This window comes from Oratosquilla oratoria, chromosome 35 (assembly GCF_046742065.1).
Source record: "Oratosquilla oratoria isolate Oo_2021 chromosome 35, ASM4674206v1, whole genome shotgun sequence".
In the NCBI taxonomy this organism is placed as follows: domain Eukaryota; kingdom Metazoa; phylum Arthropoda; class Malacostraca; order Stomatopoda; family Squillidae; genus Oratosquilla; species Oratosquilla oratoria.
This window is the reverse complement of record NC_134811.1, coordinates 14,790,838-14,817,684: the sequence shown is the minus strand read 5'-3', so window position 1 is coordinate 14,817,684 and position 26,847 is coordinate 14,790,838. Positions and strand designations below refer to the sequence as shown.

Sequence of the window (26,847 nt, the reverse complement as noted above, 5' to 3'; positions counted from 1 at the left end):
TTACTAATATTTACAAAATTACTTTTTGTTATAGTCTTTGTATGTGATAGCAATAAAGAGAAAAAAAAATTCTAATTCAATTCAATCTCTTTGTTTAGGCTATGAAACTGACCATACATTAAACACCAAATATGGTCACTACTTCCAAGTCCTTGGTGATGATTATGATGAAGGCTTTATTGCTCAAATGTATTCTGCTAAATATCAACTTGATAGACCTGAAGACTTCTGTTTCCAAATGTATTACATCCGTCATGGGGGCAGTCGAACTGGTGCCTTAATGGTCAAGGTGAGTTTTACTGATGAAATAAGTGTTCTGTTTTGTTTGGATACTCAAATTTATTCTGGATATGAGTTTTATGAAGAATACCTGTAACTTAATCTAATTCTGATCTTTTATAATCTAATTTTTATCTTTTGCTGAATATTTCAGGCCTTATTAGGAGGAATGGCTGATAATTTCATCACTCTAGATGATGATGAAGGTGTACCTGAATGGACACTGGTGCAGAAAACTTACACCAACATTATTGATAAAGCTACACTAGTTTTCCTTTTTGAGGGTGAGGTTGGACAAAATGATAGACATAGTGCGAGTGTGGTAGCCTTTGATGACTACTCACTGTCAAGAGGGCCATGCCCTGTGGTAAGCCAATCTTGCTATTATTCTCAGTACTTTATTTTGTATAGTTTGTTGGGTGTCTATGTGTTCTTGGTTGTTAAGAAACATGCTGCAGAGGTGTAGTCAATTATGGTTCTCAAGAGGAAGTTGAGGTTGTGGAAATGTGGAAAGAATACTGCTAAATGTGAGTGAGGGTAGAAAAGTTGAAATGTCAATGTTGGGGAGAGGTGGAATGAGAAGCAGAGATTTTGGTGGGCACAAATTAGTGTAAAAGAATTTGCTTATATGGTGGCATAGTTGAAATATGTGAGGTGCTGAGGCAGTAAGAGTGGTCAGTAAATGTGATGAACATGTTGCAATAGGGAGGTGGAAGGAAGCATGCATGGTGTCAAAATATAAGGGAAAAAGTTGCAAGATTGAATATTAGATCTATAGAGGAAATAGGGTTTTAAGCATCCCAGGTTAGATGTATGACTAAAGAGCTAGATGGGAACAAGATCTCTGCCTGTTAATTGAATTTTCATTAGATAGATTTTATTAAATTAAATGTTTTTGTTCTCTGAAAAAAGTCTGGCTTCTTAGAAATACACCTCACTCATATATCTGTCTATTTTAGCCGGGTAGCTGCACCTTTGAAGATGCTCATATGTGTATGTGGCAAGTGGATAAGGGTTCTGACATTGGATGGTGGCTCTCCAATGGAGTGGACAGTGCTAACCATGGGCCTCCTACTGATCATACTTTGGGTACTACATTAGGTAAGTGCTTGGCACATAATCACTGTAGTGAAAATACTTCAAAGATCTGGAAATGAAACAAACAAGGATATCTTAAAACTTACAATATTTCTACAGGTGGTTATGTGGTTGTAGAAGGTGCAAAAGTGCCAGGTCTACAGGCATCTCTTGTGAGCTCAAGACTTCCAAATGAAGTTGCTGGATACTGCTTCACCTTCTTCTACTCATACACAGGATCATCAGTAACATCTCTTAGTATTTTTATTCAACTTGATGATGAAGAAGAACACATTTGGTTGTTGTTAGGACCTGATAATGAAGGATGGAACTACGCTCAGGTAGAACATGTTAATTCAGTGACAAGATGCTTTATATGTAATACTTCAGGAAGTATAAGTCACAAGAAGAAGAAGAAGAAAAAATTAATTTTCTGTCTCATTTTTTTCTCCATTGTTTTTGTATAGGCACCCATAGAAGGACGACAGTATGGGGAGTTTCAGATTGCAATCAGAGCTGTTACTGATGAAGGAAATGTTGGTTGGGTTGCTTTGGATGATCTTTTTACCTATGTGGGAAAGTGTAGCATTCTTCCACCTGTTGCAACTCCCTATCCTTTGCCAACAACCACTCCGATGCCACCAGGTGAAAATGATTAACAATACTTAATGTATATGATCAGTAGTATTAAGGTAGATAAACTCATAAAAGTGAACAATTAAATACACACACACACACACACACACTTTCAACGAACGGACGGCTTGAAGAACGTTCTGAAGAAAAGTGCCGATTGTGGATCCCAACGCAAAGAGAAGTACCTTTTTGTATTTGCAGGGTGGGGGGAAATTGCTCGTGGGGCAGTAGGTAAGTAGGAAAAGAGGAGAAGGGGAGGGATTGCTGGGGAAATGGAAGGAAATGAGGATGTGGAGGACTTGGCCCAGGCAGACGGGCGTAAGGTCAACATGAAACGACCACCGGACCAGCTCAGTGATGACGAAATGGCAAATAAAAATGTAAAGATTAGAAGTATAGAGAGGAGCAATATAGTAGAAAGTGACGAGAATATGTTCCAGGGATTTAAAGAGGGTGGGGGGGACACAACCCCCCCCCCCGACTGATAAGACTAGAGGAGAGAGTTGATAAGGTGATCGAGGACTTGGAACGTAAGTTAGGTAATGTAGACTCCATTTTCCAGAGAATTGAAAGGTTGGAACAACTAGAGAAGGCTAACAGAAACTTAACTGAAGAAGTAGAGGACCTAAAAAGACAGTTAGGAAATGTAAAGGAGGAGAATGAGAAATTGAAGAAGAATAGTAATGAAAACAGAGAGAAAATAGCTACAGAAGCTAAAAATTGGAGAATAACTCAAGAAGGGAATAAGGTTTCATTCACTAACATAGTCAAACAACAATTGAAAGAACATAATGAAGACTCAGTTATTAAAGTGATGAGACAGAAGGAGAATATAGTAAGAGAATTAGCTGACAAAAAGAAATGTATAATTATATTAGGAATGGAAGAGAAACATAACCCAGATAGAACCGCAAGAATCAAGGAGGAAAATGAAAGAGTAAGCAGTTTATTAAAATTAGTCCAGGAAGATGAACCAGAAATTATAAAGGAAATTGAGGAAAAATTCAGACTCGGAAAATATAGTACAGATAAGACCAGACCAATTAAGATTAAATTCAGGTCACAAACAACGGCAGAGAAAATTCTATCCAAGACAGGGAAACTAGCAACAAATGATCAATATAAAAAGGTATGGATAAAAAGAGAAATGAATAAGGAGGAAAGAGAGGCAGAAAAGCAGAAAAGAATTGAAGCTAAGGCAAAAAACGAGGAAAGAACGGAGTCAGAGAAAGAGAGATTCTATTGGAGAGTAGTGAACATGAAAATAAAGCAGTTCGACATACTAAAGAAAAACATAAGGGAAACAGAGAACACAATGGAAGTGGCAGAAAACTAAGAGTGTCTTACACAAATATAGATGGATTGATAACAGGATTGAATGAACTGAATGATTATTTGAAAGAAAAAGAACCGGACATAATGGGAATTGTAGAAACAAAATTAAAAGGCCCACTACCACCCAACAGTGTAGGACATGATACATACAATTATTGGATTAGAAACAGAGAGAAAAAACAAGGGGGTGGAGTTATGTTCCTGACTAAGAAGGATATAAACGTGAAAGGTGTCATATATGGAAAGAATACAGTAGAGATGATTATGATAGAAGTGGAAGACCGAGATAAGAAGAGCAGAAAATTTGTGATCAATTATGTGCCTCCGAAAACAGCCTCATGGGAGGAGAGTGAACATAAAAGTATGTTAGAGGACACAAAGATAGCATTAACTAAAATAATGGAAGACGGAGGAAGAATAGTTATGATGGGCAACTTTAATTGCAAAGAAATCTGCTGGGAAGAAATGACAGTAAAGAGTGGTGATGACTCATGGGGAAATGCTCTACTTGAGATGATTACTGACCATTCAATGACACAATGGATACAAGAGAACAGTATGTATATTAATGAAGAAGAACCATCGAGGCTAGACTTAATAATTACATCTGAACCTAGAATAGTGGACAAGATTGAATATAAAACACCAATAGGTAAAAGTGACCACATATTGATTGAACTGGAACTTAATGAAGAAAAATATATGAAAAGAAATGAACAATATAGAAAAGGAAGAATGATGTATGAAAAAACAAACTTTGATAAAATAAGAGAATTCTTCCAACAAGAAAACTGGGAAGAAATATACAAAGAAGAAACATCAGTGGAAGAGAAATGGAATATTTTGACAAAAAATTACAAAAAAGGAGTGGAAAAGTATGTCCCAAGACAAAAACAAGAAAAAGAATATGTAAAATGCTGGTACAACAAAAGTTGTAGGGAGTTAAAAGACAAAAGAGACAAAGCCTGGACCAGATGGAAAAAAGACAGAAGACCTGAAAAATGGAAAATATATACTGGTTATAGAAATGAATATGTACAAAAGTGCAGAGAGGAAAAAAGAAAATATGAAAAAGATGTTATAGAAAAGTGTAAAGATCAACCAAAACTATTCTACAGATTTGTAAACAATAAACTGAAAAACAAACAAGACTTGGAGAAATTAAGACAAGGAGGAGTTGAATACACTGAGGAAATGGAAATGGCAGAAATTATGAACAAACATTTTAAATCAGTGTTTACAAGGGAAAATATACAACCTGAAGAGATTGAGTGGAAGGAAAAAGTCCCCCCTATGGAAGAAATAGAAGTAACAAAGAATGAAATATTGACACACTTGGGTAATTTTGATGTCAGAAAATCGCATGGGCCAGATGAAATAGCAAACTGGATTCTGAAAGAATGCAGGAATGAACTGGCAGACAAAATACATAGCATAATAAGCAGTTCCTTAAAAGAAGGAAAAGTTCCAGAAGATTGGAAAAAAGCAAATATAGTACCTATATATAAAGGAGGAAATAAAGAAGAACCTACCAACTATAGACCAGTCTCTCTAACAAGTACAATAGCAAAAATATGTGAAAGAATTATCAAGAGTAGATGGGTAAAATATTTGGAAAAAAACAACGTACTAAATCCAAGGCAATTTGGATTCAGACAAGGACGATCATGCGTCACCAATTTAATATGTTTCTATTCAAGGCTAATAGATATAATACAAGAAAGAGATGGATGGGCTGATTGTGCATTTCTAGACCTAAAAAAAGCTTTTGACAAAGTACCACATAAGAAGTTGCTTAAGAAATTAGAATATGAAGGAGGAATACAAGGTAAATTGCTAAATTGGATGGAAGACTTTTTGCAAGAAAGAAAAATGAGAGTAGTGATAAGAGATCAGCACTCAAAATGGAATGAAGTAATAAGCGGTGTCCCGCAGGGAACAGTTCTGGCCCCAATAATGTTTGCTATATATATTAATGATATGGATGAAGGAATTGAAAGCTATATGAGCTTCTTTGCAGATGATGCAAAATTACTGAAAAGAGTGAAAACTGAAGAAGATTGTGAATCACTACAGAGAGATCTAAATAAAGTACAAGAATGGAGTAGGAAGTGGGAGATGGAGTTCAATACAAAAAAGTGTAGTATAATGGAATTTGGAAAAAGCAAAAACAGAATAACAGGATCATATAATTTGGGAGAAGAAGGAATAAAAAGAGTGGAAAATGAGAAGGACCTGGGAGTCATTGTTATGAATAATATGTCACCTGAGAAACATATAAATAAGATTTTTGGAGAAACTTATAATTTAATAAGAACAATCAAAGTGGCATTTACATACCTGGATGAAGAAATGGTGAGGAAAATCCTAATCACCCTGATAAGACCAAGATTGGAATATGCAGCAACGATATGGTCACCAAGTACAAAAAAATGTATAAAAAAACTTGAAAGAATACAAAGAGCAATTACAAAATTGGCACCAACACTCTCAAAACTATCATATGAAGAGAGACTACAAAAACTTAAACTACAGACACTAGAGCAAAGAAGAGAGAGAGGAGATTTGATAGCTATTTACAGAATCATGAAAGGCATAGAAATTACTGATAGAGAGAATCTGATAAAATGGGATGACAGAAATACAAGAGGACACGGAAAGAAAATAAAAAAAGACAGCTATAGAAGAGATTTGAAAAAGAACAGCTTTCCTCACAGAGCAATAGACAGTTGGAACAAGTTAGATGAGAAAGTGGTGTGTGCAAAAACAATACATGAATTTAAAAATAGTTTAGATAAAATGAGATATGAAGACGGGACCCCACGAGCATAGCTCCCCTTCCCGTAAAATACAACTAGGTAATACATATATATATATATATATATATATATATATATATATATATATATATATATATATATATATATATATATATATATATATATATATATATACACACCAAGGGTTTTTTTCCCCTTACAAGGGAGGTAGCCAAAGTCAGAAGGCATAAATCCACTCCCACCTATTTTATCCCAACATACTCCACTCCCATTCACTACCCCTCCCTCTTTTCTTGTCACCTACTGGATGAAGGGTCATCCCTGCATCTTGTCCATTGCCCTGGGTTAGAAGCAATACAGCAAGACACAGCACATCCACAGTTTGTTTCATTTAATCTGCAACCCCCTCTCCGTCCCCTCATGCAGAAAAAGAGAAGATGGGGAGAAATCCCTTTAGGCTGTGTCAAAATATTATTCACATGCACTTCCTAATCCCTCCCACCCACAATTAAATAAAAAACTTTAATTAAAAAATAAGGAGTTAAGATTAATGCTCTAAATTTTTTACTTTGGAATCAGTAGAATCCTCCAGCAGTGAAGAGGTGTATGATAAATGAAAGGGAGGCATACAAAGGCTATAGTAACAGTTAAGATATTTTCATTTTTTTTTTTTTGTCTGATCAGTTATTATCTGTAAAGTAAAGTGGTCAGACATAAGAGAGCAAATCCTCACCCCTTTCACTCCCATCACATGTGTTCATTTCCATAAATATTACACCGTAAGATTTTTCCCAGCATTGCTATTTGGAGTACTGTGCCAGACTATACAATAATGATATAATGTATATTAATATTTATTTTATATACCCTGTGACTGTTTAATTTATACATGGATGGGGTGGTGTGAGAGGTAAATGCAAGAGTGGTGGGGGGTCAGGGATTGGTGATGGTCAAAGAAAATGGAGAAAAGTGGGAGGTAAGCCAGCTGTTGTTTGTGGACAACACTGCTTGTAGCAGGATCAGAGGAGGTATTGAGGAAGTTAATAACAGAGTTTGGGAAAGTGTGTGAAAGAAAGAAGTTGAAGATAAATGTGGGTAAAAGTAAGGTTATAAGATGTACAAGGGGTGAAAGTGGCAGCAGACTGAAAGTGAGTGTGAAGGGAGAGAGACTGGAGGAAATGGATGGTTTTAGATACTTGGGAACGAATGTGGCAGGAAAGGGAGGACTGGAGGTGGAGGTAGAATGTAGATTGAGAGAAGCAAGTAAGTGCTTTGGTGGATTAAAAAATGTAATGAAAAATAGACATTTGGGAATGGATGCTGAGAGGAGATTGTATGAAGGAGTGATTGTGCCAACAGCACTGTATGGGGTAGAAACATGGAACATAAGAGAGGAAGAGAGAAGGAGTTTGAATGTGTTTGAGATGAGGTGTCTGAGAAGTATGATAGGGGTTACTAGGCTGGATAGAGTGAGAAATGAGGAGGTGAGGAGGAGAACGGTGGTGGAAAGGGATTTGGGAGATAGGGTTGATGAAAGAGTATTGGAATGGTTTGGACACATGAAAAGAATGAGTGAAGAAAGACTATTGAAAGAGGTGTGGAGGGAGTGAACATGAGGGGGCAACCTAGGATGAGATGGATGGATGGGGTAAAAGGGGCATTGGGAAAGAGGGGAATGACTGTTGAGGAAGGACGGGAGAGGACAGAAGACAGGGGTGAGTAGAATGGTTGTATATGGATGGTGTGGTGATGTATGAGATGGAATGGATGGGGGATGGGGGATGAGGGAGTATGTGTGAGAAAAATTTTACTCAGCCTGAAGGGATTTCTCCCCGTCTTCTCTCTGCACGAGGGGACGGAGAGGGGGGATCACCGATTTAATGAAGTGACCTTGCTGTGGATGTGCTGTGTCTTGCGACACTACTTATGACCAGAGCATTGGACAAGATGCAGGGGTGACTCGTGATCCAGAAGGTGCCAAGATAAGAAGGATGGAAGAGGGTGGAGGGGAGTGGAGTGTGATAGGGTTGGAATGGATGGGAGTGTTTTTTTTTTTTTTTTCTTTTTTGGCTACCTCCCTTATAAGGGGGAAAAAAGCCTTTGATATATGTATGTGTGTATATACCCCATCTGGGGTATTGGCTGCATATCATTGTGAGGTTCAAATTACTCATGCAGCTGATACTTTAGGGTCTATATGGGGTATGCCTATGGACCAGAGTCACATATAATTTTGTCTGTGATAGGGGAAATCTCTATTCATAGAGAAATGATGCTATTTTATTATACTGCAATTGTCCTTCTGTTGTGCTGTCTCCCCACTCTTAATACTGTCCTGTTCCACTTCTCTGAATATACATTTCTTTTTTTTGCTGAATCCTGTGATAGGGGAGAAAGAATACTGCCACCGAGTGATCCCACTTGAGTCATAAAAGGTGACAAAAATGGGATGTGTAGTGGAGTGGAAGGAGATTTCTTCAAGGTTAATGTGAATGAAAATGAAACTGGGAAGGGAGATGTGAGTCTTTGTAAGTGCATATTGTCATGGTAGTGAGAAGAGTATAGAGGAAAGGGTGGCTTTTTGGATAGATTGAAGTGAGTGTATAGATGGTTTAGGGAGAAATGTCAATGTAGTGGTATTGGGAGATCTCAATGCTAGAGTAGGAGATAACCAATAGATGGAATGTGTTGGGAAGTGGGGAGTGTCAAGAAAAGATTGTAGTGGAGAGTTGATGGTGGAGATGTGTCTAGAAAGTGCAAATTTTTAAAGTAATAAAAATATATTTTGGAAGGAAATTAAGAGAGGAAGGGGAAGTGAATCAAGTAGAGAAGAAAAGGTAAAAGGTGCAAATGGAGAGATGATAATGGAAGAGATGGCAGTAAGAAGAAGATGAGTAGAGTATTTTAGGGAGTCGTTAAATGTAAAAGAGAATAGGGAGGGAAAGGTAGTTGCAGTAGGAAGTACTAATACAGTGACAGTGATGAATGAGAAAAATGGAGGAAAGATAAGAAAAGATGAGGTGAAAGCAGTTATTAAAATGATGAGAGCAGGTAAGGCATCTGGGTTAAATGGATGTCATGTGGAGTGTCTTAAAAGAGGGAGATACAGTGATGATGGACTGGCCGGTGAGGGTATTTAATGTTTGTCTTAAAGAGGGTAGAATGCCAGAAGACTGGAGGAGTGTACATGTAGTTCTGCTTTACAAGGAAAAAGGGGACAAGTGTTAGTGTAGTAGTTTTAGAGGGATTAGTTTGTTGAGTGTAGTTGGAAAGGTTTATGAGAAGGTTTTGATTGAGAGGATTAGGAGAGGAACAAAGGGAGTAATTAGTGAGGAGCAGTGTGGGTTTAGGATAGGTAGGGGTTGTGTGGATCAGATTTTTGTGGTAAGGTATATATGTGAGAAAGCTTTAGGAAAAGGTAAGGATATTTTTTGGGCCTTTGTGGATTTAGAAAAGGCTTATGACAGGATAGACAGGAAGGCATTGTGGGAGGTATTGTAGATATATGTGATAGGAGGAAAGTTGTTAAGAACAGTCAAGAGTTTTTATAAGAGTAATAGAGCCTGTGTTAGAATTAGAAATGGAGAGAGTGAGTGGTTTGAAGTAAAGCTAGGACTTCACCAGGGATGTATCATGTCACCTTGGCTGTTCAATTTATACATGGATGGGGGTGGTGCAAGATGTAAATGCAAGGGCCAATTTTTGTTTGCAGATGACACTGCACTTGTGGCAGGATCAGAGGAAGGATTAAGGAAGTTAGTGATGGAGTTTGGGAAGGTGTGTGAAAGAAGGAAGGGGAAGATAAATGTAGATAAAAGTACAGTGATGAGATGAACAAGGGGAGAGAATGGCAGTAAATTGGAGGTGAATATTAAGGGAGAAAGACTGGAGGAAGTGGATAGCTTTAGATACTTGGGGGCAAATGTGGTGGGAAAAGGAGTGGAGGTGAAGGTAGAATGTAGAATGAGAGAAGCAAGTAAATTCCTTGTGGGATTAAAAAGTGTAATGAGAAATAGACATTTGGGAATGGATGCTAAGAAGAGATTGTATGAAGGGGTGATTGTGCCAACAGCACTGCATGGGCAGAAACATGGAACATAAGAGAGGAAGAGTTTAAATGTGTTTGAGATGAAATGCCTGAGAAGTATGGTAGGGGTTACTAGGCTGGATAGAGTGAGAAATGAGGAGGAGAGCAGGGGTGGAAAGGGAGTTGGGAGATAGGGTTGATGAAAGAGTATTGGGATGGTTTGGGCACATGGAAAGAATGAGTGAAGGAAGATTAGTAAAAGAAGTGTGGAAGGCAGAGGTGGAGGGAGTGAACATGAGGGGCACTCAAAGATGAGATGGATGGATGGGGTATAAGGGGCATTGGGAAAGAAAAGGATGTCTGTTAAGGAAGGAAGGGAGAAGACAGAAGATAGGGGTTTGTGGAGAATGGTTGTGTATGGATGAAGCTGTGATGCATGGAAGGGAGTGGGTGGGGGTTGAGGGGGTGAGGGAATATGTGTGAATGGATTTTTGACGCAGCCTGAAGGGATTTCTCGCTGTCTTCTCTTTTTCTGTATGAGGGGATGGAGAGGGGGAGGCTGCTGATTAAATGAAGCAGCCTTGCTTTGGATGTGCTGTGTTTTGCTACATTGTTTCTGACCCAGGGCAGTGTGTGAGATACAGGGATGACCCCTCTTCCAGGAGGAGCCAAGAAAAGAAGGAAGGAGGGATGGTAAACGGGAGTGAAGTATGTGGGGAGGGAATGGTTGGGAGTGGATTTATGCTATTGACCTTGGCTACTTCCCTTGTAAAAGGGAAAAACCCCTTGGTATGTGTATGTACTATATAATTATAGTCTATAATTAACTTTCAAAATTCCAGGTATTACCATGCTATTGCACATAATCTTTGTTTAACCTAACATTATTAGAATTTTTAAACTAGAAACATCATTTACAGTATTCATGATCAAATTTAAATCCTCTTCCAGGTTCAACAATTTTCAAATGTGATTTTGAAGAAGACCTCTGTGGTCTTATACAGTCTACTACAGACACATTTGATTGGAACCTTCAACACAACTTGGAGGACTCCATACTGCCTTCGGGAGGATACCTAGTCTCAGATGCATCAGAACACATGGAACTTGAGTCAGCTTATATCATCTTACCAAAGATTACTTATCTTGGCAAACAGTGTTTACAGTTTGAGTAAGGATAAGTAACTGGTTTGACTTAATATATACTGTGTGTGTGTATGTGATGACCTATTACCTATTAGGGATCTATAGGACCTAGACAAACATTAATGTCATTCAATACCTTTTGATTTTATTAAGTGTATTTCAACATTATGATAACTGTTGAACTCTGAAGAGCTGCAGGAAGTTCATATTCACATAAAATATGTGTATGTATGTGGAGTTTGTGTATATATGTACAGTGACTGATATTGCATACATGTATTTTTAGTTTTCTATCTTTGAAGATCATCAAAACTTTTAACAAACAATTTCTAGTTTGGGCTCACTACACTTTCATTAAGATTGTTCGTTTTGTATGTTGCATTATTTGAGGAGCTGTACTTTTTTACTGTTTGATAAGTCATATTTTCTCTATCTTTTTTATCTTTAGGAGATTGAAACTGTTTCCATGCATTTACAGGTTGACAACTTGACACCCAAAATTGTATAGAATTTTTATTCTATGGGTGCACTTGTAGAGGATAATCATATTGTTCCCCTCCCTTCTTTCCATCAGTAAAGATCTGCCTGTAGTCTATCTTTTTCCTGCAGAGGGACATAATTTGTAGTAAAAGGGGTGCTCAGTACATTGTAAAAAGAAGACTAATGGTAACAGTAACTAAGAGTATGGAATCTAATGAGTGGACTAGTCAAATGAGTATATGTTTGATGGGCGAATTTCAACATAGCCTTAAAAGAAAGTTGGGGGATGGTGAGGTGGATACAGAGGCCACAGGTCTTCTGCAAGAAAGACCAGGGCTAACAGGTTGATTGACTGGAGATGATTCTCACTCAAGGAGCCTCTGTAAAGTAAAATTTCTCCCTTTAGGCTACCTTTTAAAAAGAAAACATAACATGAGACATTTAAGAACAAGAAAGGAAGTTGAGGATCTTACTGGACATAACTGTTTATTGGAATCAAGATGGTCAAAATATAACTGTGTTGTGCCAAGTAGGACACTGCAACTATTCCTTCCTCATATGCTGATGACCTGTCATCCAGGAGGTGCCAAGATAAGAAGGAGGGTAGAGGGTGGAGGGGAGTGGAGTGTATTTAGGGATGGAAAGGATGGGAATGGTTTTTAGGTTTTTATGCCTTTTTCTTTTTGGCTACCTCCCTTCTAAGGGGGAAAAAGCCTTTGGTATATGTATGTATATATATATATACTGTGGGTCATAATCTAAATCCAACAAACACAGGTATATGCTACTTGATCTGGGACATGAGTACAAAAATGACAAGCTCAATCATAATTAAATGCCTCATTGTGTAAACACCTTACCTAAGTATAATGATAGGGTTCTAAAGTTTTGCTCTTCAACTTTAAGCTCCGTACATATTACATATACATTTATAGGATATTTTTTCCATTTTCTGTTTTTAGAATAAACCAAAATACCTTTTCTCTTCTATAAGTGGGGTGCCCATGTCAAAGCATACATCATCCTACACCCATCCCATACCCAATCAAAAACCAATTTGTTACCCCTTCTATGTTTACACCTCTTTTTATGAATGAAGCATTACCAGGATTTTCTCTGAGCTTCTTTGAGAGATATCAGAGCATTGCTGATGGAGACAGCAAAATGTTATATGAACTGATAGACATCCATCTATTTATATACCAAGGACTTTTTCCACCAAATCAAGGAGGTAGCCAAAGTCAAAGGGATATACCCACTCCCACCCACTTTACCCCCAACCGTTCCATTCCTATCCACCATCCTTTTTGGGTCAGAAGCAATGCAGCAAGACATCATATCTACAGTAAGGCCACTTCACTTAATTGGTGCCTCCCTTTTCCATCCCCTCATGCAGAAAAATAGAAGAGACGGAGCAATCCCTTTGGGCAGTGCCAAAATATCATTCACACATAACCATTCCCTAACCCCCCATCCTCCATCCCCTCCCTTCCTTGTATCATAGTATCATCTATACACAGCCATTCTCCACTCACCCCTATCTCCTGCCCCCTCCCTGATAGATATAGATTCAGTTTAGTTTCATATCTCAGTCCTAGTAAAAGAGAGAGTGTGTGAGAAATTGTTTGTGGAAGTTGTTATATAAAACATTATGCATTCTTTTTACAAGTTACCGCATTATTGGGAGTGAGCCTGGTCGATTCAACTTGTACCAAAGTTCACCAGGAAATAAAAGGACAGTTTTGTGGAAACGTGAGGAGACAACCATCCGTGAATGGTCCCGTGCTTACATCAACATTATGGCAACTTCTGTATATGAGGTGGGTAGGTTAGACCCTAATACCTTCCACATTAGGAAGCACTTTATAGATGTTTCAAATGTCAGATGATTTTACAAAGGATTACAAAGGTGGAGCATGCTGACAGGAGACCTTTTGGTCCATATCTAAGGAGTATAACTTTGGTTTCAGTGGAATCTTAAACCATGTTTGCAATTAAGTAGTAATAGATTTTGTTCTGGCTAAGGGTAGAAGAGTGTTTGGAGATGTTTGGTGGATTCAAGTTCAAGGGTTTTGACTGATTGATACACTGTTCAGACCTGAATCTGGCATACCTATTCTCAGTCTAAGAATATGTATAAATTATTTCACAGTATAAAAAATGTGTCTGAGGAGTCAATTATTTTAGACTCAGGCAAGGGTGCAACCCCAACCATTTTGAAATAGTTGAACAAAATTATTCCAACCCATTTGGACCAGAGTTTATCTTTTAGATTAACCTAATATTCGATGTTGGCCAGAACTGAATCTAATCTGTGATATATGTGAATGGGATGGGGACTAAATCTAGGACAGAAAGGCAGGTCAAGTGTATTGAAATATAGTCTGACAGAGCTTCTCCTAAGCTCTAAACCCTTCAGGATAGGGTTTCACTAATTCATTAAAGTGAAACATTGTCACTCAGGTTTGAGTATTTCAGCATGGTGGTAAACTGACAGATTTTATTGTGATTATAATCTGTCAACATTGTTCAGGTTAAAGGCACAGGAAATCTAGAGAGGTCAGTTAAGCAAGACCTCTTAAGCAAGGCCTCTCTTTGGTCTAGAGCACACCCACCCCTCATTTGACTAAAATCCCCTGGTATTAACTTGAATAAAACATTCTAACTCTTATACCATTTTCAAGAATACACCTCATTAACTCAGTGACACTCTTTGCATATTTTGGTTTGGGTAATGCCATATGAATGTATTCATCTGAGGAGGTAGACTGTAATCATAATGGAGTTTTAGTTGATCAAAATCCAATCTTTTTCACCAAAGTAAAGGCATCTAGCATTAACTGGAACAATATATAAATGTTATTACTGGTTTAAAAAGAAAAATTGTAATACCATTTTACTTTTGCTCATTATGATAAATTTCTGTCACAGTTGCTGTGGGAAATGGTAGTGCGTGGTAAGGACAACCTCATCCTGTTAGACAATATTGAGATCAAGACAGACCACTGCCAAGTTTCCAGCAATCATTGTGACTTTGACTATGGAGATGACCAGGATCCTGTCTGTGGAGGTATGTGGAACTGATTTTTATAATACATTAAAATGACTTACAGCTTTTGGTTTGACTGATATCAAATGATTTCATTAGCTTAAAGTAGATTCAAGAAAAGGTCTATATTGAAAAAAAAATTGTAAGTTAAATGTATATAGCTTGGGGACTCTTTATATCAGGCTATTATCATTCGGCTGAAGAGAAAAACCTAATTCTGAGTTGAGTTTGAGTAAACAAAACTCCATTCAAGTCGAGGTATTTCTCCACTACGGTTCTGAAAAATTGCACAATTTTTGTTGCAATTTTTTGTCTTTAAAGTACACCTTAGTGCTAAGAGAGATGAGCCTGTCATCCAGTCTTTAGCAAGTGTCCATCCACAAATATATCAGCTTCATTCTGTAACCTTTGAATTTATGTCCATCAGGGTATTCAGACTCACGTGATGGATTTTCATTCTACCGTACTTCTTCTGCTGAGAATTCCCATGCTCTTACTGAGGAGGATCACACCTTACAGTCCAGCTTAGGTTAGTATATTCTCTCTCTCTCTCTCTCTCTCTCTCTCTCTCTCTCTCTCTCTCTCTCTCTCTCTCTCTCTCTCTCTCTCTCTCTCTCTCTCTCTCTCTCTCTCTGTCTCTCTCTCTCTCTCTCTCTCTCTCTCTCTCTCTCTCTCTCTCTCTCTCTCTCTCTCTCTCTCTCTCTCTCTCTCTCTCTCTCTCTGTCTCTCTCTCTCTCTCTCTCTCTCTCACTCTCTCTCTCTCTCTCTCTCTCTCTCTCTCTCTCTCTCTCTCTCTCTCTCTCTCTCTCTCTCTCTCTCTCTCTCTCCTCCATTTCCCTTCCTTTCCCTTCCTCTCTTCCTCCCTTCCTCCCTTCCTCCCTTCCTCCCTTCATTCCTCCCTCCCTCCCTCCCTCCCTCCCTCCCTCCCTCCCGTCCTCCCTTTCCATCTTCCTTCCTTCCTTCCTTCCTTCCACTCATGCCTCATGTTGCCTTTGTACATACATACATACATATACCAAGGCTTTTTCCCCCTTACTAGGGAGGAAGCCAAAAAGGAAAAGGCATAAAATCATTCCCTCATTTGCCTTTGTAGATGTCATTTTATCAAAGAGGTTAAATACCATATGTATACTATTATCTCGACTGATAGTAGTTTAACAAATGTTGGTGACCAATTTATTTACCTTTGGCACTCAACAACTGTCTCAGGTAGGCTGTCCAACATTGACAGTGATATTAACATTGTGCCCATATATCTGTTTGTAAGAAGATTGATTTAAGGTAACCTGAAAATCTATTTTTACCACCCATTCAGTCATCAGGGCAGATGGGTTGGCAACACATAACCACATTCACCCTTTTCCTCCATTACTGCGATAACTCTCAGGCAGACTCCTTAGTCATTTTCCTTGCCTCCAGGCAGATACAATATCCATATTCTGAATGAAATATATTAACTGAAATTTACTGTGCTGAATAAACTGTGTCCATTGAAGTTTACTATTGTCACGCATCCACTTGCTTTATATTCTACACTGTGGAGCTTTTGCTTTTGCAGTAGAATTACTGAAGCCATTTCATTCCTTTTTAAACAAGATCCTTTGTTTTCCCTTCACAGGACATTTTGTCCAGGTAGACTTCTCAGAGGCCAAGTCTGGAGATGATATGGCCACAATGCTGGGCCCCCTGATCAGTAGCAGTGCCTCCAAGATGTGCCTCACCTTCTGGTACCAACTGGACAGTCCTGACCCTGCCATGTTTATTATTGGTTCTAATTCTTCAGAGTCCGTCTTCTTCAGCACAGAAGGTAATGAATGGAAGTAGGGAGGGTGAAGTTGTTCTGGAATAGGGTTAATATACAGGTATCATATTTCTTAGTATCTCTTCCATCTCTCTATTATGTAGAATCAATGGATGTATTGGGGTATTGACCACATGGTGACATGAGATCAGTACTTCAGGGACTATTTTTGGGGTGCCCTTTTGAACCAGAGCCACACATTATTCATATATGTTAGAGTAAAATCTCTACTTACAAAGGAATGATGAGGGTGCTGCCACATAATGAAGTGGTAGGGATAAACCAACTTTGGCTGTTGGGCCCTGATGTGAAGGTGCTGTGTTTTGTTGCATTGCCCTTGACCCAACCTGTGGGTGGGGTACAGAGATGACCCTTCATCTATGAAGAGCTAAGATGGGAGGGACAATAAGTGTGTTTTGGATGGTTGTGGGATGAGTTGTGTTATATATATATATATATATCTATATCTATATATATATATATATATATTATATATATATATATATATATATATATATATATATATATATATATATATATATATATAAGGTAGGGAGGTACTTAGAGTGAACTGCTTAAATGAGGAAAAAAGGAGAATGAGTATAAGAAGTTGAGAGAAGAGTGGGAGAGAGTAAAGGAAGCAAAGAGGAGAGCAGATGTGAAATGGGGAAAGAGTATGACAGAAAATTTTGAAAGTAATAAAAAGATGTTTTGGAAGGAAATTAAAAAAGGAAGAGGAGGCGAATCAAGTAGAGAAGAAAAGGTAAAAGATGCAGATGGAGAGATGATAATGGAAGAGAAGGCAGTGAGAGGAAGGTGGGCAGAGTATTTTAGGGAGTTGCTAAATGTGAAGGAGGATAGGGAGGGAAAGGTAGATGCAGTGGGAAGCGCCAAGAAAATGACCGTGATGAGTGAGGAAAATGGAGGAGAAATAGGGAAGGATGAAGTGAAAGCAGCCATTAAGATGATGAGAGCAGGTAAGGCACCTGGGTTAGATGGATGCCATGCAGAATGTCTGAAGAAAGGAGGTACAGTTATTGTAGACTGGCTGGTGAGGTTATTTAATGTTTGTTTAAGAGAGGGTAGAGTGCCGGAGGACTGGAGGAGTGCTTTTATAGTTCCACTTTACAAAGGAAAGGGGGACAAGTGTGAGTGTAGTAGTTACAGAGGGATCAGTTTGCTGAGTATAGTTGGGAAGGCTAATGGGAGGGTCTTGATTGAGAGGATTAGGAGAGGAACAGAGGGAGTAATTGGTGAGGAACAGTGTGGTTTTAGGACAGGTAGGGGTTGTGTAGATCAGATTTTTGTGGTAAGGCAGATATGTGAGAAAGCTATAGGAAAAGATAAGGATGTTTTTTGGGCTTTTATGGATCTGGAAAAGGCTTATGACAGGGTAGACAGGAAGGCACTGTGGGAGGTTTTACAAATATATGTGACAGGAGGAAAGCTGTTAAGAGCAGTCAAGAGTTTTTATGAGAGTAGTAGAGCTTGTGTTAGGATTAGAAATGGAGAGAGTGAATGGTTTGAGGTAAAGGTGGGACTTTGTCAGGGATGTGTTATGTCGTCCTGGCTGTTCAATCTTTACATGGATGGGGTGGTGCGAGAGGTGAATGCAAGGGTAGTGGGTCAGGGGTTGGAGATGATTAAAGAAAATGGAGAAAAGTGGGAGGTGAGCCAACTGTTGTTTGCTGATGACACTGCACTTGTAGCAGGATCAGAGGAGGGATTGAGGAAGTTAGTGACAGAGTTTGAGAAGGTGTGTGAAAGAAGGAAGCTGAAGATAAATGTGGGCAAAAGTAAGGTGATGAGATGTACAAGGGGAGAGAGTGACAGTAAGCTGGAAGTGAGCATTAAGGGTGAGAAACTGGAGGAAGTGGATATTTTTAGATACTTGGGTGCGAATGTGACAGGAAAGGGAGGAGTGGGGGTGGAGGTAGAATGTAGATTGAGAGAAGTGAGTAAATGCCTTGGTGGATTAAAAAGTGTAATGAGAAATAGACATCTGGGAATGGATGCTAAGAGGAGGTTATATTTACCTAGTTGTATTTACCTAGTTGTATTTTGCGGGAAGGGGAGCTATGCTCGTGTTGTCCCGCCTTTGTATCTTGCAGTGTCTAGTTTGTTTTTAAACTCATGAATGGTTTTTGCGCATACTATTTCATTGTCCAGTTTGTTCCAAGTGTCCAAAACTCTATGAGGAAAACTGTTTTTCTTCAGTTCTCTTCTATAGCTATGTTTTTTTATTTTCTTTCCATGTCCTCTTGTGTTTCTTTTGTCCCAGTTAAGTAAATTCTCACTATCGAGTACCTCTGTGCCTTTCATGATTCTGTAGATGGTCAATAGGTCACCTCTCTCTCTTCTTTGCTCCAGTGTCGGTAACTCCAGTTTAGCCAATCTCTCTTCGTATGATAGGTTTGCAAGTGCAGGTGCCATTTTTGTAGCTGCTCTTTGGATTCTTTCTATTTTCTTTATATTCTTTTTGGTACTGGGGGACCACAATGTCGCTGCATACTCTAATCTAGGCCTTATCAATGTAACCAATATTTTTTTCATCATGTCTTCGTCCAAGTATGTAAACGCCACTTTTATTGATCTTAGCAAGTTGTAAGTCTCCCCGACAATTTTGTTAATCTGTATATCATAGGACAAGTCGTTCGTGATAATTACTCCCAAATCTTTTTCGGATCCTACTTTCTTTACTTCTTTGGTTCCAATTGTATATTTTCCTGATATTCTGTTTTTGCTTTTTCCAAACTCCATTATGCTACACTTCTTCGTATTAAAGTCCACTTCCCATTTCTGACTCCAGTTCCATACCCTATTTAGGTCTTCTTGCAGTGCTTCACAGTCCTCATCAGTTTCTATTTTCCTTAGCAGTTTGGCGTCATCGGCAAAGAAGCTCATGTAGCAGTTCACGTCCTCATCCATGTCATTCATATAGATAGCAAACATTATTGGTGCCAGCACAGATCCTTGCGGTACTCCACTGATCACCTCTTTCCAGTCTGAATATTTTTCTCTGAGCACTACTCTCATCTTTCTACCAGTCAGAAAGTCCTCTATCCATTTTAGTAGGTTTCCCTGTATTCCTCCTATGTGTTCCAGTTTTTTTAGTAGTTTTCTGTGTGGTACTTTGTCAAAGGCTTTTTGCAAGTCTAGGAATGCACAATCAGCCCATCCATTTCTTTCTTGCACTATGTCTATTAGTCTTGAGTAAAAGCATATTAAGTTTGTGGAGCATGATCTTCCTTGTCTGAATCCGAATTGTCTTGGGTTTAATATGTCATTGTCTTCCAGATGTTTTACCCATCTATTCTTGATTATTTTCTCACAAATTTTGGCAATGGTGCTTGTTAGTGATACTGGCCTATAGTTGGTGGGTTCTTCTTTGTTTCCTCCTTTGTGTATTGGTACAATGTTAGCGTTTTTCCAGTCCTCGGGTATCTTTCCTTCTTTGAGTGAGCTGTTTATTAAGATGTGTATTTTGTCTGTTAGTTCTTCTTTGCACTCCTTTAGAATCCAATTTGCAATACCGTCCGGGCCATGTGATTTTCTGACATCCAGCCTTGATAAATGTTCTGATATTTCCTTTAGTGATGCTGTAAACTCATTCATGAGGGGAGATTTCTTGTTTTTGTCTATGTCACAATTCGGTATTTTCTCTCTGGTGAAAACAGATTTAAAGTGATTGTTCATGACTTCGGCCATCTCTAAATCTTCTGTGTATTCTATGTTTCCTTGGCATAGTTTCACCAATTCCTGTTTGTTTTTAAGTTTACCATTCACATACCGATAGAATAGTTTGGGTTGCTCTTTGCATTTGTCTATAATATCCTTCTCATGGTTCCTTTTCTCCTCTCTTCTCACATTAACATACTCATTTCTATAGTTAACATAAATTTGCCATTTGCTTTGTTTTTTGTCTTTTCTCCACTTTTTCCAAGCTTTGTCCCTTCTGTCTTTTGCCTCACTGCATCTTTTGTTGAACCAACATTTAATGTACTCTCTCTCTCGCTTTTGTCTTGGTACATGCCTGTTTACCCCTTCATTGTAGTTTTCCATCAATATATTCCATTTCTCTTCCACTGCTGTTTCTTCCCTGTAAAATATTTCCCAGTTTGCATTCCGGAAGAATGTCTTTAGTTTTGTAAAGTCTGTTTTGTTGTACCTCAGTCTTCCTTTCCTATGCTTTTCGTTCCTCTCTATGTCTATTTCTTCCTTTAGTATAGTTTCGATGAGTACATGGTCACTCTTTCCAATTGGTGTCTCATACTGGACTTTATGCACTATTTCAGGCTCTGTTGTAAATATTAGATCTAGTTTCGATGGCTCTTCATTATTTCTGTACCTTGTGTTTTCATGGACCCATTGGGTCATTGTGTACTCCATGGTCATATCTAGCAGTACATTGCCCCACGAGTCATCTCCTCCTTGCACTGTCATGCTGTCCCAACAAATTTCTTTGTATGAAGGAGTGATTGTGCCAATAGCAATGTACGGGGCAGAAACATGGAACATGAGAGAGAAAGAGAGAAGGAGTTTGAATGTGCTTGAGATGAAATATCTGAGAAGTATGATGGGGGTTACTAGGCTAGATAGAGTGAGAAATGAGGAGGTGAGGAGGAGAACAGGGGTGGAAAGGGAGTTGGGAGATAGGGTTGATGAAAGAGTATTAGGATGGTTTGGACACATGGAAAGAATGAGTGAAGAAAGATTAGTAAAAGAAGTGTGGAAGGCGGAGGTGGAAGGAGTGAATATGAGGGGGCGTCCTAGGATGAGATGGATGGATGGGGTGAAAGGGGCTTTATGAAAGAAAGGAATGTCTGTGGAGGAAGAACGGGAGAGGACAGAAGATAGAGGTGAATGGAGAGGGGTTGTGTATAGATGAGGCTGTAGTGCATGAGGGGGAGTGGGTGAGGGATAGGGGGTGAGGAAGTATGTATGAAAAAAAAAATTGACGCAGCCGAAAGGGATTTCTCCCCGCCTTCTCCTTTTCTGCAAGTGTAATGAGAAATAGACATTTGGGAATGGATGCTAAGAGGAAATCATATGAAGGAGTGATTGTGCTGACAGCACTGTATGGGGCAGAAACAGGGAACTTAAATAGAGGAAGAGTTTAAATGTGTTTGAGATAAAATGCCTGAGAAGTATGGTAGGGGTTACTAGGCTGGATAGAGTGAGAAATGAGGAGGTGAGGAGGAGAGCAGGGGTGGAAAAGGAGTTGGGAGACAGGGTTGTTGAAAAAGTTTTGGAATAGTTTAGACACATGGAAAGAATGACTGAAGAAAGATTAATAATAGAAGTGTGGAAGGCAGAGGTGAATGTAGTGAACATGAGGGGACAACCAAGGATGAGATGGATGGATGGGGTAAAAGAGGCATTGGGAAAGAGGGGAATGTCTGTTAAGGAAGGAAGGGGGAAGACAGAAGATAGGGGTGAGTGGAAAATGGTTGTGTATGGATGATGCTATGATGCATACAAGGGAGTGGGTGGACGATGGGGGGTGAGGGAGTAAGTGTGAATGATATTTTAATGCAGCCTAAAGGGATTTCTCCCTTTCTTCTCCATTTCTGCATGAGAGGATGGAGATGGGGGTCACCAATTAAATGAAAAAGCCTTGCTGTGAATGTTCTGTGTCTTGCTACATTGCTTCTGACCTAGGTCAGTGGGTGAGATGCAGGGATGACCTGTCATCCAGGAGGACCCAAGAAAAGAGGGAGGTGTGGGGTGGTGAATTGGAAAGGAGTATATGGGGATGAAATGGGTGAGAGTGGTTTTATGCCTTTGATTTTATCTACCTCACTTGCAAGGTGGAAAAAGCCCTTGTTATATATATGTGCATGTGTATGTATTAATGAATAAATTCTGCCAAGGTTTTTAATCTAACAGCTGAAGAAATTTTTGTTCCTTGATAAATTCTCACCAGATTAAAGTGAACAGACTGGCACATAATACTATGATACAAAAAACTTCTGTCCATGTGGATCATAACTTGGTCAGTTTGAAATTAATTCTCTGTATTCTTTTGATGTAGCTGCCATGGGGGAGATCTGGACACTTGGGGCTGCAGAGATCCAGAAGGAAAGTAGTGATCAGATTTCAAGGCTTGTTTTCAAGGTCAGCCCTTCCCCTTCCCGCTTAGGTTTCCTCATCCTTGATGATATCACTCTTGAAGATTCTGTCATTGGCTGTCCAGTTGAGGGTAAGTACATCTGTTGAAAATAGAACATATAAATGGCTTAGATTTGGAAGTTAATAGAGAGACAGAGAGAGAGGGAGGAGAGAGAGAAAATGAAAAGAGAGTAGAAGGAGAGAGTAGGAGGAGAGAGATAGTAGGAGGAGAAAGAGAGAGAGAGAGAGAGAGAGAGAGAGAGAGAGAGAGAGAGAGAGAGAGAGAGAGAGAGAGAGAGGGGAGGATAGTGGGAGAGAGAGAAAGAGAGAGAGAGAGAGAAGGAGAGGATAGTGGGAGAGATCTAGAGAGAGGTATAGAGAGTAAGAATGAAAACAAGAAAAAGAAAGAATGAGCAAAAGACAGAGAATCTGGTTGTGAGAGATAGAAGGAGGGTAAGAAAGGAAAAGAGAAACAACAAGAGAAAAAAGATTATATAGTGAAACCTCTCATTAACGGACGTTAATTAGCTGTGTTTGCGGTGTTTTCGCTGTGTTTTTGGTGTTTTTGGTGCTGTTGATTAGTGCGTGCAGTCATTATGCCACCCAAAAACCACTCCAAATCAACGGATTATTCACATCAACGGACACCGTTACTCCTCTTTTAGTCCATTAATGAGAGGTAGTACTGTATTGCCATAATTCAAACTCATCTGAAGGATAGATTTTTTCATAACCTTTACTTTCTGCAGGCTCATGTACCTTTGAAAAGGACTTTTGTGGTTGGACCAATAAAGGTGGTGTATCATGGGTCTTCAGCAAACCGGACACTGGGGGTTCAGCCCCTCTTACTTTTACACACCTCATGTTCACTACTGTTCGGCCAGAAATGGAAGGGGCCAAAGCAAAACTTGTTTCACCTGTCCTCAACCCGACCAGCTCTAATTGCATACTTTTCTGGTAAGACCTTAACAGATGACAGTTTAAGGATGTCAAGTAGTATTACATTATCTTTCAGTGGAAAATATAGAGGAAATGTGGTGGAAAAGTAAACCAACAATATGGCTAAATGAAATATCCAAGAATTCTCTGTTTTAAGACAGTGTTTTGCAGATATTTATTTTCATTCTCATAGGTTCAAGAAAATTGCCAATGCACCTGTATCCTTGAAAGCATACCAGATTTCAGTCTTTACTTCCTTGAGTGACTCCATGATTCGATTCTTGTGGGAGATACCTCCAGACATAAATGATGAATGGGATGTAGGCCAGTTCCCTTTGTCTACAGAGATGGATTTCTTTGTGGTAAGTTTCATAGAATTTATATATCTGATGTATGTTGATTATAGTGGAAGTGGAGTATGTTGGGGATGGAATGGGTGGGAGTGGTTTTTATGTCTTTGTATTTTGGCTACCTCCCCTGTAAGGGTGAAAAAGCCTTTGGTATATGTATGTATGTTGATTACGAATTTTGTGTACCTAAGTAAAGAATCTTTTGTCTGGTTGCCAGTTTTTCATGCTTTGCCACCATGCATATGCTCTGCTGACCATGTTCTTTAAATGTATGATTTAGTCAAACTTTGGTGTCTATTCTACATTTTTAATTTCCCTGCTTATATGTTGCCTTTATTTCTTTCTGGATGTCACCCTTGTGCATGAAACAGTATTTACTGATATTAGATTTTGTTTTAAATTTTTAGTCTAGTAATTTTTTCTCTTGTTTTTAGTCTCCTTTTTTTAGGGGTGATGAGTCATTCTGTTTTGAGTTAGTCTCAGCTATGTCATCTAGGCAATTATGTTTGTTCTTGGAAGCTGTTCTGTTGTTTATGTATTATGCTATGATGGGTAGGTCATCTGCATGTGTGAAAGTATTGTGTGTATATATGGGTTGCGGGTGGGAAGGTTGCTCATGAATAGATTGAACAATATTGATGATAGTGTGTTTCCTAGGGAGTACCCCATTGAACAATCTTTTGGTCCCTGATATATGGTTGTTCTTAGTCACTACAATCTTTACCAGATAGAATTTTGTCAGCCATTTCTTGTCTTTGTTATGGATGTCTTTTACAATGACTTTTTTGACATGTTACATGCCTAATGGGACTGTATCAAAAGCTTTGTTTATGTCTGTGTCTACTCATATATATATTTTTTCTAGGGGCATTGTCTTTTTGAAACTTAGCACTTAATGTGATGTTTATGTATAGTGCACTGATGGAGAACCCTTCTTTGAATCCATGTTGATTTGGGGAGGTGGGTTTTATTTCTGTCTGAGAACGTTCTTTCCATCATTTTGGATGTGATGGAAAAGAGAGAGATAGGTTCATATGATTCTCACTCCACAGGTGGTTTGTGTTATTTTTTTTTATGGGAATTATATGTGCTCTTTTCCAGATTACTGGAATTTTGTTATGCACTCAAGAGAAATTGAGGCCTGTGTTGCAACAGGGCCCAGGTATTTTAGAGGGTAGTTTGATATCTTGTCTGGGCTTTCAGTGTGTCAGTTTTTCAACTTCCTTATTCCCTTTTCTACATCTTTACTGGAGTGAGGATTGAATGGAGGGAAATGGTGAATGGATGAAGGGATGATCCAGCCTAAAGTGATGTTTTCAGCGGGTTCATAATTTATATTGAGTGGATGAAGAGGGTGTATCATCATATGATGAAGTGGTGGACATAATCAGCTATGATTGTTGTACTCTGCTTTAAAAGAACTGTGTCATGCTGCATTGTTCTTGATACAAACAGTGTGACAGGTTACTGGGTGATTCTTCTTAACCAAGGTACTGAGATGAGAGAAGTGGTTGAATGGGTATTATTTGTTTATGGAGTGGGCAAGTGCTTTGACATGGCCACACCCATTATATAGGGGAAAAGGCCTTTGGTGCCTTATCCAGGTTATTGACTTGACCTCTTTTAGGAATTTATCCTTTAGAGCTACAGAAAGCACAATGGCTAGTCCCATCCTCAATCCTGATTTAGTTGCCTGTTATGACCCAAACTCAGTGGTAGTATTAATTCCTTCCCTGCTGCAGGGGTAGGCAAAAATGGAAATATATATTCAGAGAAATGGTACAGGACATTATTAAGAGTGGGGAGACAGCATAACATAAGAATAGTCACATTACAATAAAGTAGCATAATTTCTCTATGAGTTGATATAATAGATTTGGCTACCTCCCTTGAAAGTGGGGAAAAGCTTTTTGTATACATATAGATAGATAGGATCCAGGTTATTCCACAGATTGATGCATCTGTACAGAAAAGTATATATATATTTTCTATATGTCCTTTACATACCTTTTCTTTTGCTGCGTCTATCCATGTCCTATTGTTGCTCCCCACCCCCAATACATACCAAGAAATCTTTTCTGTTTATTTTTTACTAGTCCAATTTAGAATAATTGTGTGTTTGTACAAGCATGTACAAATATAAAAAATTCTATTTAATTTCTTTTGCTTGGACCAGATAAACTTTGAAGCTGAGAGGTTAATGGGAGAGTGGTCAGATGGAAACAATGGACTAATCTTTATCGATGAAATTAACCCTGGACACCCCAGCATGTGTGTTCAACTTCCTTCAGGCTCGTCTCCAGTACCTCCCCCTACTACCTCTCCCCTTCCATCCAGCACAGGTAAGTTTCATTTCCTCATGCAGGAAATAGAGTCCCAGATATACTGTATTCAAATGTGTTTTTTTTTTAGCAGTGCAGAACAGTATTTTAGTTTTATGTTCCAGATCCTAGGTACTGGTTCTTTGGGGGTGTACATCTGGGTAGAGAGTTTTAATACAATTTTCTTGTCATAGCATTCCACTAATTGATATATTCTTTTCTCAGTTTTCAAGAGCACACTTTTTTCAGTTCTCTTACTGTTGCTTGCTGTATTTCAAGAAAGTCATATAAGATAATGGGTTAAAGGAGAGAGTGGCATATGTGCCATACAGGGTAGGTGTAGAATATATATGAGGTTTGTAGCTATTGGGAACTGTAGGGAAGCATGGGACTCTGACCTGTAATTAGGAAAATAAAAGACTTGCAAACTTTTAGTTGCACCACCATTGCCATACAGCTGTGAATACATTCTAGATATATCAAAAAAGTTTTGGTTTACACATTTGAAGTTTGCAC

The 26,847-nt window shown here is 38.7% G+C and overlaps 1 protein-coding gene across 1 annotated transcript in view; it reads left to right on the top strand.

The window, feature by feature from the left end:
• LOC143018552 (MAM and LDL-receptor class A domain-containing protein 2-like) overlaps positions 1-26,847 on the top strand; it is a 388,685-nt gene that overhangs the window by 70,856 nt on the left and 290,982 nt on the right. The window contains exons 35-48 of the mRNA XM_076174014.1: positions 99-289; positions 434-646; positions 1,239-1,380; positions 1,477-1,697; positions 1,824-2,001; positions 11,086-11,305; positions 13,430-13,580; positions 14,692-14,830; positions 15,237-15,338; positions 16,428-16,616; positions 22,645-22,812; positions 23,471-23,678; positions 23,854-24,022; positions 26,187-26,352. Of these exons, the coding sequence (XP_076030129.1) occupies positions 99-289; positions 434-646; positions 1,239-1,380; positions 1,477-1,697; positions 1,824-2,001; positions 11,086-11,305; positions 13,430-13,580; positions 14,692-14,830; positions 15,237-15,338; positions 16,428-16,616; positions 22,645-22,812; positions 23,471-23,678; positions 23,854-24,022; positions 26,187-26,352 (2,457 nt within the window). The remainder of the gene's footprint in view (positions 1-98; positions 290-433; positions 647-1,238; positions 1,381-1,476; positions 1,698-1,823; positions 2,002-11,085; positions 11,306-13,429; positions 13,581-14,691; positions 14,831-15,236; positions 15,339-16,427; positions 16,617-22,644; positions 22,813-23,470; positions 23,679-23,853; positions 24,023-26,186; positions 26,353-26,847) is intronic.